Source organism: Miniopterus schreibersii (genome assembly GCF_964146895.1).
Source record: "Miniopterus schreibersii genome assembly, chromosome: 17".
NCBI lineage: Eukaryota > Metazoa > Chordata > Mammalia > Chiroptera > Miniopteridae > Miniopterus > Miniopterus schreibersii.
Genome location: NC_138117.1, coordinates 29,035,007 through 29,046,439, shown reverse-complemented (window position 1 = coordinate 29,046,439; position 11,433 = coordinate 29,035,007). Strand labels below are relative to the sequence as shown.

At 38.3% G+C, this 11,433-nt stretch overlaps 1 protein-coding gene across 1 annotated transcript in view; it reads right to left on the bottom strand.

Annotated features, from left to right (window-relative positions):
• Positions 1 to 4,944: 4,944 nt before the first annotated feature.
• PI15 (peptidase inhibitor 15) overlaps positions 4,945 to 11,433 on the bottom strand; it is a 29,548-nt gene continuing 23,059 nt past the window's right edge. Inside the window, exon 6 of the mRNA XM_081117411.1 lies at positions 4,945 to 10,848. Within this exon, the coding sequence (XP_080973537.1) occupies positions 10,713 to 10,848 (136 nt within the window). The 3' untranslated portion in view covers positions 4,945 to 10,712. The remainder of the gene's footprint in view (positions 10,849 to 11,433) is intronic.

The window sequence follows — 11,433 nt, the reverse complement described above, 5'->3', positions numbered from 1 at the left end:
TAATTAGTTGGTGTTTCTCTTTAATTTTATTCTCAAATATAGTCAAGAAAAGCTCTATCCATTTGCCTGTCCACTTGTTGGGAAATTTAAAATCATTCACATATTCTCCATGTAGATTTTGTTAACACCCATTGACCATTGCTTCTATATTAAATATAAGTAATGCAAAAGAAGTATTAATGTTCCTATGATATAACTCTTCTAAGTTCTTATAAATTTTCAATAGAGTGATACTACTACCGATAGTTATAAGAGTGGCATCTGTTGGTCACTCGTGTACCTGCGCATGTGTGACTACAGCAGACACAACGTGACAGCTTGACCACTGTCTTGCAAAAAAGCATCAATTATTCCACTAGTGCATGGCTATCCTGTGCTAATACTTTGTGATACAAAGATGACCCTAGAACAGACGTGTAGTATAGAAAAAATATTTTTAGAATTTTATGAATATGTAATAAGGGAAGCAAGGAGGTAAATGCAGTAGTAGAGATATAGTTCAGAGGAAAGGGAACAAGCTTTTAAATGGGGAAACCAAAAAATCCCAAAGGAGGTGAAATTAATGCCATGTGAGAAGGACTTGTGTCATAGAGGACACACACACACAAATACATACACTACATACACACACAAACACACACACAAATTTGTAACACATATCCGGGCAATGTGGACCATATGAGACTAGACAGAGATGTTAAATGATGTATGAGTGACATTAATTAGTTTTGTTCATCTATAGAAAAGGTGCATGAAGCAAGAAAAAACTAAAATACAAGGTCTCACCTCAGTGTAGGGAAAATTAAATGTGTGGAAAGACTGTTTGCATTTATTCTGTAGGGCAAGAAGCAAAAGGAACTATTTGAAGGGGGGAGTTACATCTCATAGTGGGCCTCAGAAAAACTGATTTAGCAATGAGTTGTGCAGTAAATTCACTTTCTCAATCGTAGTTAAGAACGTATTATATCTCCCTGGAACCACTCAAAAGTCCCAGAGATAATAGAGATCAAGGAGAACACAGAACTCAAGGGGAAGAATTTCAGGAAGAAGGGAGTGAATTATTGCCTTGGGTGCAACAGGGAGATCGAAGATTGTCAGAAGTGCTAGCTATTTTTAATAAATAGATCAGAGACACCTTCTCAGTCACTTTCATTGATAAAGAACAAACATTCAGGTATTTGCACAAATTTCACCCCCTTGGCGAGACCCTCCTTGACCACCACCATCTGCAGTGCCCTCACTCCCTTCATCCCCTACTTCCTTCCCCTGATTTATTGTTCTTTGTACCAATTATATCCACTGGGCATTTACGGTGCATGTATTGGTTTCTTTATTGCATCCCCACCACCACTGCAATGTGAGCTGCTCGTCTGTAGCACGTCTGACTTTTATCTCGAATAGTATTTAACATGTAAAATGTGCTCGATGAATATTTTGTGGGATAAAGAAAGAATTGAAAGACACCAAGGACTAAGTGGGTAACCAGGATCGGAAGTCAGTGAATAGAGGTGGCACATTTATGAATCTGAGTAATGAGGGGCTAAAAAGCAGATAAGACTGTGACTATTGTGCTTTCCTGGGCTCAAGAGAAGAGTGAAAATACAAAATAAAGGATTATGGACATAACACCGTCTTCCCAGAGAAGGCGGCCTCCTGGCTTCTCTACACTATTTGAACAGAGTGGCCAGGGTGATCCTCCTGAAATGTCAGGTCATGGCACTTTTGACGCCCCTGACCTCATTCCTCCCCTGCCTTCTTCCCTAGCTCTGCTGCAAGTCTGTGGACACAGTGCCTGGTCCTCCCTTCTTCCTCAGCCTGGAAACTTCTCCCCCAGAGATCCACATGGTACATCTAGATACTCCTCAACTTACCGTGGGGTCACCGCTGATAAATCCATCATAAATTGAAAATGCCATTAAGTCGAAGGTGTGCTTAACACATCTAACCTACTGAGCCTCAGCGCTTAGCCCAGCCTACCTTAAATGTGCTCAGGACGCAATACCCCAAAAGTGCTTCTGGCAACACATCCACTGCGAGTGCTGGCGGCTGACCCTCCGTATCTCGGGGCTGATGGGGAGCTGTGGCTCCCTGTTGCTGCCCAGCTCAGGAGAGAGGAACCTACCACATAGCCTAGCCAGGGAGAGACCAGCGTTCAAAATTCTAAGTACGGTTTTCGCTGAATGCACGTTGCTTTGGCACCGTCGGAAAGTTGAAAAACATTAAGTTGAACCATCGTAAGTGGAAACCATCTGAATGCGCAGAGGTATAGGCCCCACGTGGCTGTCTCCCTAAAACCCTTCACGTCTCGGCTGAAATGTTCCCCTCCCTGCATTTCCTATCCCTCATCCCACCTTAATTTTCCTCTGCAGCATTTACTACCCTCTGAGACATTCCATGTCTTTGTATTTGTTATTGTCCATCTCCTGCCCTCGGGAATGTCCCACGAGGCATGCATTTCTATCTGTTTTGTTCACTGCGTGCCACTCAAACCTGGAAGAGAGTCTGGCACATAGTTGGGACTCAAAAAATATTGTGAAAAAAATGAGTGACTATGAACATAATTGCAATGAAATGTAGGAATGGGCAGCCATAGTGGACTTTAATGCATTAACCACACTGGTTTGATTTGACTGTTTCCTCATGAAGGTCTCTATCAGTGGTTCTCAATCGGGTGTTTAGCAAACTTTACTGCTAAGCTTGGTTGTCACCATTCTGTAGAACCTGGACAAAGTCCTGTAGGCATTATTTAGTGTTCTGAGGGGCCAGGGATGATAAATGCCTTTTAAGACATGAGACAGTCCCTCACAATAGCATATTTTCCGACCCAAATGTCAACATCACTCCTACTGAGAAACACTGCTCAAAAAATTCCTCTTCCTAGTTGTAAAGATAACACAGAAGGATTGCCTCTTACTGCTTTGAGTCTGTTTATTAATAAATAGGAAAAATATTAAAAATACATGGAGGATTTATAATTTATCTGAAAACTTACTAATATAATCATAGTTTCATATAGTTGTTATAGAGTATGATTTATCATTTTATTTAAGTTTTAATATTTAGTATTTCATTATTACTTAACTTTTTTTGGAAATTGTACCCCTTTTTGCTTACACTGAAAACGCCTGTCTAAAAAAGAATAGCCTAGTTTCTCCCTTGCATTATTGCACTCCCCCTCCCCTCACTAATAATACTAATGACAGACTGCTGAGGAAAGTTAAATTTTTTTACAGCTCTGTCTTTACAATATATTTCCGTAAGGACCTACACTCAAAATACTGCTTCACAGTCACTGGAAATATTTTTGTCCCCTCCATCCTGTTTCCTTCTTACTCCTAGAAGTAATCGTTTTTATTCTTTTAAAATTTATTATTCCACTTTTTTTGACAAATAAAAACACATTTGTATTACAAATGTGTATATTTATGCATTATTCCCCCTAACCTTTCTCACAAGGGTAGCATTCTGGTTATACCCCTGTGCTCCATGCTTTCTCACCTCGTATCATCCTGGAGACCCCTCCCTACGAGTTTATTTAGAGTTTCCTCACTTCGCTTTTCAGTTGCGTAGCATAACCTTACGTGGACACAGCATTCAGTCAGTCCCCTTCTGATGACCCATCGAGTTGTTTCTGGCCTTTTACCAGCACGGATGATGCAACAATTATTAACACTGATACATGTCATTTCATAAACAGCCGGAGCACCCCTGGCGTGGACTTGTGGAAGAGGAATTGCTAAGTCGAAGGGTAATGCATATGTACATTCTTGATGTGACAGGTGAAGGCCACATGCCAGGACCTTGCTCTCTTTCACCAAGGATGGGAATTGGGGCCAGAGAGATTCAGCCCGGGCTGGCGACATGTCTCTGGTTGGCTGGGACGGGGCAGGCGAGTGTTGGCTCAGCAGTGTAAGCATGACTCAGGAAGGAGCCGGTGCCCCTGGCACCACAATGCCCAGGTCACTGTCTCAGAAGGAACTGGGTCAGAGTCACCCACGGAGGGAATGGGCTTTGCTTCCAAGAGCATAGCGCACTGTTTCTGGGAAAGCCCGTGTTTACCTTGTCAGGGGTGCTGGCTTCTCATGAGCTTGTCTCCCATAGCTGTCGCTGGGGGGGGGGGGGGGGGGGAGAAGGAATGGGACCAGGCACCCCCATGCCCCCACGTCTGCACCGTCAGAGGCGTGCAAGGCTAGGAGTGTAGGACTTCATCGTGTCCATCGGCCTTGTCTGAGGCTAGAATCAGCTGTGCGTGCGCGCACACACACACACACACACACACACAATGAATGGAGCTGAGATGGATGGAACTTCCCAAACAGGTGGGTGGGAAACAGGAGGGGTGGGAAGAGAAAGTGAAGTGGGAAGGGCGGGCCTAGCAAGAGGAAGAGAAGCTGAGAGCCACAGGCCTCCTGGGGCCACCCTCTGAAAAGCCTTGTATTGGTGACGCTTTCTCGCATTTGTGTGAAATATGAGATGTTTGCAGATTAGATTCTGTCCTTGGCGAACTGGGTGGGATCTGTCATAGCCCCAGACAGGAGTGACCCTGCTGCCAGGCAGAGCCACCCTGGGAATCACAGCCTTGGGCCAACTGGTGGCCGGAGATGGTGCCTCTGGCCCCCCAAAGCGAAGGTTCCTCCTGCGGCCGTCTGTGTGGGAAGCAGGAAAGTATCTATGTTCAGCTGGTGCCATTTCCTCAGCCAGAACTTCTCGATATTTATTTTGGATTTAAATAGTAAAAAGAAGGAAGAAAGCAGGGAAGGGAAGAAAGAAAAGGGAAAAAAATTAAAAGAGACGATTAGGTGTATCTCAGTGATGCGTTAAAAAAATGATTGTTGTTGCTTTAGAAAAATAGATAATTTCTTATCAAAATTATCATGCCCTCTAGTTCTGAATCTCTTTTAAAACTCTGTTGAGATCAAGAAAATAAATTAGAAAGCCAAACAATTAATTGTAGTCTTTTATTGAAAGAAAAATAATATAACTGAGCTCCCAAAGCTATATGTGTTAAGTTTATAAGGACAGAGGTTTACACAGCTTACATGTATGTACACATTCATGACATTATATCACATCACTGAAGGCACCGTGCATGGCCAGTGTTAGGTAATGAATAAAACTCATCCAAATTAACCTTTATAATAAAAAATATCTAAAATGATACAGTATATTGTAGGTTTATGTACACGTTTGAAACATTTAGATACTTTAAAAACACATTATTTTCACACGTGCATCACAATTACCTCTAATTCTCAAAATATTATGGTACCAAAATTCTGTTTGTCAAGTAACACAAGATGATGTAATCTATAACAAGCACCAGTTAAAGTCAGCATTTAATTCTCCATCAAACTAAGAGACTTCTAACACATGCAAAGCGATGTAGGTATTTAAAAGAACCATTGAAATAATTTAGAGCCTCACATTTTTCTTCTTTAATTAGCTGATTATTTTAGAGACAATGGGGGAACTGGATAGTTTAGATCAATGTTTTTCTAACTGGAATCCTGGGGCTCTCAGAAGAAACTTCCCAGGCACTAGGGAAGGTGTGGGGGATAAGCAGGTCTATTTTTTGTGTACTGTATATCAGAGCTTTGTATGTAATTGAGATCCTGGAAAGGGCTCTGTTGCTTTAAAACAAGTTTGAAAATGCTAATTTAGAAAACTGCTTCAAAGCATATTTCATTCGGTTATGCTAACATAGTTTAAGAAATATCTCTTTTAGAACAGATGATCGCATCAGTCAATTGCATAGCTCACCTGAAAGTTTACTGAAGAATATGGCCTTTTTAGTTACAGGTGATGTGATTCTAAACTTTATGTACATTTGTTAGGCTAAAAGGACTTTGAATGGAATATTAAAATTTCATTATTAGCTCAATAGTGTGATCAAAGAACATTGTCACATTATAGGCTGACAAGTAAAGGTGGGGAAATAATCCTTTTCTATATGGAATTAATTATTTTAACCTACCTCCTTTTTATCTTACGCATTCTGCAAAATAAAAATAAATTGTTGCTTCTGAAAGTGAAACACACTTATAATTCTCTGTGTTAATTTTAATTCTAATTGTATTTAGAATGCAAATCAAATAAAAAAGTATTTTAGTAATGCCTAGTTAAAAAGGAAAAAACAACACCACCTCACTCTAATAAGCACCTCAGAACGGGAAAATCACAAAAAACATTATTATTTAGGAAAGTGGATACCAAGAAATATTATCTCTCTTATCCTCTTAGAAAAGTATGCCAAAAGAGTCAAGCATTTTTAAATGCTGTCAGATTTAGGCAGCATTTGAGAATTCTAAAATCATTCAACTTAAATTTTTATTGCACAGAAGAAAGGGCTTTTGTTTCAGGCCAACTAGCCTTCAAGTATTTATTTTTACAACCACCAGAGGGCGCCAGTGCCCGCAGTATGGTTGGTGTAGGTGTTCTGTTACCTTTTCAGGCAATATTTGAATTTGGACGTTGCCAAGCTAAGAAATGCCTTAAAAGAAACTTAATAACTTCTAAAACATATATTTACATTCTGCAACACCAAAATAATTTTGGACTGTTAGATTAAAATTAGAGGTCACTGGCTGTTTCTGGTTAAGATTAATTTAACAGGATGTTATTATTATTTCCAAATTGGAATTGGATGGTTAACACTTTTAATAATTACTAAAAAGAGCGTTACTAAAGCTTTGAACACTAACAATTCATTTAGCACCATGTATTTAGCACCAAAATAGATGATAGTTCACACTTAATAAAAACTTTAATTGCAAGGAAACCTCAAAATTGTAGCAATTTTGGTGGTTGTAATGCATTTTCAGCACCATTAGCCAGTTAATTCTTAAACTTTCTAAGTTTTTGATTGGCCTCTCATAAGTCAAAGTTACGCCATGACATAAATTTTAAAAATCATTTTGCATGTGTTTAAATGTCTTCCCCCATACATGTAATTACAATAGAAAAAATTATATATAATCAAAGATGATGTTAGACTGATAGAAATCTAACTTTACTTTCCTTAAACACTTCGGTAGATAAAGGCTTTCATCCATGTCAAGATTTGTATCCTATGATACTGCATGACCTGGGGAATGTTGTTATACAAGGCAGAGAACATAGGCCCCAGGCTGAGCATTATTTTTCCTCCATGGAAATGTTCAAATTATCTGTTCAGCTGATACATTCATATAATAAACAGAGTATGAACACAAAACATTTCAGCTGGCCTAAATGTGTATGAGATTTGCTTATGTAGATGTTATAAGTTGGCTTAACGTAAAAATGTATTAATGAGAAAATATATATATTGTTTCAGTTCAGATATTCTGAGTAAATTGTATTGGTTGGACTTGCCCTAGCTTTTGATCAACGGTGCTAAAGCTGCCTGGAGCTTTCAAATGAATGTTTCCATGGTTTCAAGTGAGCGTGACCTCACTGCCAAATAAAGTTGGTAGGGACGCTCTGATGACCCAAAGAAGTGATGATACTGAGGCTACTGACAGAGGCAAAAACGATAATAATTGTTTCTGCCACATTTTAAAAGCAAGTTTATCTATCACAACCAGGAACATTAAGACTGTGCCTGTGCACCTCAAATGCAATTCTATAAAGAAATCCATCAACTGAACAGCAAAAATTGTAATTTTCCCAGTCTTTCAATGACACGAAAGCCAAAAAAAATCTACATTGGGGTAGATTTTTTTGTAACTTTTCTACTGAAAAAAAAGTGTGGAATGTAAAAAATTTACCATAGAGAGGATCCATGCTGTAGAATATATATGTCAATTCCTGTCTCTTGAATGAAACCTTTTGAAATGAAAACCTCAGTACTGACTATTTAAAGCTGCTCTTATGAAATAGCTTATTCCCAGACCCGTTCTGCCTCTGGGAATTACAGTGAGAAAGTTATCCTAGCACCATCGTTGCATGCGGTAAAAGTATGACATGCTACTAACAAGCTGTCATTTGCTTTAGCCTGGGAAATAAAACATTTCACATGGCCACATTATATTACTAACTTTAAAAAGTACAAATAGACTAACAAATATACCCGTTATATTTCAGCTGAGTTGTTGAATTAGAAATAAACTTAGTTCTAGTTGTGATTTGGAATGAACCGTTGAGTAAGCTCTAAGTGTGTAGACTCTCGTCTTACTCTGATATGTCTGATGATTCATCTGGATTTTTGATGCACTCAAAGCTTTGTATTGAAGACATTTTTGTCTTAAAAAAACATGGAAAGGTGAGATGCCTCTGAATTGTTGCAGTTTTAGAGTTTTTAGTTAATTCTAAACATCCATTCATATAAACATTTATTACATTACAGCCACCATATAAGAAGCTGAGGTAAATGCAAAGAATTAGAGTTTCTGCCAAGGAAAAGCTCATAAAAACCTTAATTTTATCTTAAATAAAAGTTTCACATGAATGATAATTTAATCTTCACAAAATCTATTAATATGGTAATTTTACCTTCATAAGAATCTCTGTGAAATATGCAACAAATATCATTCTTTGTTTTTAGAACTGAGACACCAAGCCACACGAGTAAACCAGAAACAGAACTGGGACTAAGAAGAGTCATCTCTGGTTGAATAGTACTTTTCTACTTTTGTAGCCCTGGTACAGCAAAACCAAGGATGGAAACACTTTCTACATAAATCAAGCAAATATCCTACTGATGAGATTTCTCTTCAAGTGCTTACTGCATGTTAGATAAAATTTGGATTGGGCCCTGAATCATATAATTATTTCTGCTCTTCATTTAGGACTCCCCAAAGTCTGCATATGTGCCCACAGAGGCAGAGTAGTATAATATCAAAACATTTGGTCACCATATCCAGTGTGTAAAAGGAATCAGGCCAATTGTCTGTCATCATGTACACCTCAACTCCAGATGGGGGGTTTCTCCCCCGCTTGAATGGATTTCATTAACTATCTGTCGTCTTTCAATGCATCCACCCTAAGAAACTGCAAATGTGCTGGGAATTTTAAATAAGTAGCTTCCTTCTGTTATTTGCTTTCTGGAACTAACTATGTGTACATATTCTGTAATCCTATGGAAATACTACATAACCCAAGCACCACCTCTCTCTCTCTCTCTGTCTTTCTCTGTCTCTCTCTGTCTCTCTCTCTCTCTCTTTCTCACACACACACACACACACACACACACACACACACACACAGTGTATCACGTTAAGTGTCTTGACCCAGATAATGGAGATCCCTCTGAAAGCGATTTCCTGAAGGAGGAAATGTTGCATTTCCAAAATCACATGAGTAAATTTTTCATGGGAATTTTGATTTCCACAATCAACCTTAATTGAGAAAGGAAATGTATCTTCTACACAGACATAGACATAAAATTTGGCAATTAATCCTTAGAAAGTTGTCTGAAGAGGGCTATTTAACAAATCATTCCTGTCCGTGTTGTGCACTCAGGGTCTTTCATATGAGAGACAAAGACCCACGACGATTAGATTACTTCTCACCAAATACTGGCAATGAAGTGATGGAGGTGTCCTTGGCACCTAGGTGTTTCTTTCTGGCATCCTTTACCTGCCTCTGACAGGCCTCAACATATACTAGACCCTTAGGATAGGCCCTTCTGAAGCTCTGCACCTGGTATTTTTGTGCAATAACCCTATTTCTGTGACCTTCATATCTGTCTCCTAAATCTTACTTCTCTGGGGCCTCTCCAATTTTCTTAGGGCCTGGCTTTCGGCCTTCCAGCATCACAGCTATCTACTCTAACCCAGTAATGTCTGGGCAGTTTTTAATTCTTCCTTGACTCTGAGCACTGTAGCTAAAATTTCAAGCTAATCAGAAGCCTTACATATTACTCAGTGTGGCTTTTCACCATTCCACCTCCAGGTGGACCCAGTCATTGTGTTCCCTTCCTCTGAGCAACATGAAAACCAATTTGTTAAAAAATAATAATTTTACAGCAAAATCGTTGGGCTGTATTTCTTCCCGAATATTTTTGTGAGCTCTTGAAGGCAGGAACCACAGCTCATTATCTTTGCATTATCAGAACATAACCAGCGAGATTAAGAGAAGGCAGGATTTGAACTTTACATAGTAAGTTGGAGCATAACCTTTTGTGAACCCAAATAAGATAAAATTACTCCAGAATGAAATCTGTGATTGCTTAATTAAATTATTATATCCAGATATCACTGAGGACTACTTTGCAAACTTACTTTGTGGGTATTATGGAGGTGGGTGCTGGACATGTCCCACTACCTCACATATATTTTGAACAGAATATTTTTAATTTCCCTCAAGTTAACTACTGAATCATATTATTATCTATGTGTTACATCATCTATTATGTTTGTGTGTGTGTGTGTATATATATATATATATATACACACACACACACACATACCTTACTGATCAAATACATTTTTTCTTCCTTAGGAAAATAACATGATTCTTTTGGAAATTAAGTTTTAGAATTGGATGCATCAACAATGTCAGTACTACATATACAATATTTTAATTTAGGCTTAGAGGTCAGAAAATAGAAATGGATGGTCTGATGACCTCAAAAGTTTAAACAAACATACTAGACAAACACTAATTTATACAATGAATAATAAAAGGAAAACTAGATTATTATAAAAAATATATAATATGTGCAAAACTCAATATATATATAGACCTATGATTCCCAGAAACCATTCTACTTCCTGGAGGAACAGATAAGCTTATTTAAACCAGTACAGGTAGTTTGACGTTACTCCCGGAAAACAAAGGTTGTCAGTACAAGATCCCCCGTAACTCGGAGGACACGCTGAACATGGTACCCCTACTTTATACGGTGCTTCTCCAATCCAGTTGCCCCTAGTGAGAAAAAGGAAAAGAAAGGTAGCATTAATGTTCCTTGCTCATTTAAAAAAAAATGTTGATTCTTCTTAAACACGTGAGCACCTGTATTGACATGTGATCTTTCAGAGAAGTTTGTCATTCTCACAAGGTACTGGAAGGTATATCCATTTCTTATTTATACAGTAACTTATTTTATATATCTTACCCTTAAAACATTTCCTCTCTGAGTTAATATTATCTTAATTTTCAGATAAGAAGTGACATGCTATAATGAATGGTGACATAGTCATCTGACACCAGGCTTAATGCTCATTCTAGTCACCACATCTGTCAAAAATAAATTTAAAAAAAGAAAAAACTCATACTAATAATATTCTAAAGATAATAAAAATGTATATAGGGTATCCAAAAGAATGTGTACATGTACTTTGAATAATTATAAGGGCAGTGTTTATTAAAATACATTTCATTTTCAAAATCAGCTATTAAAGTGTGTACACATTTTGGGGGACACCCCGTATACGTATACATTATAACCGCTGGTGCTTACGACAACTTCCTGCTCATTTCATGATGAAATGTTCCAGCCTGTCTCTACCC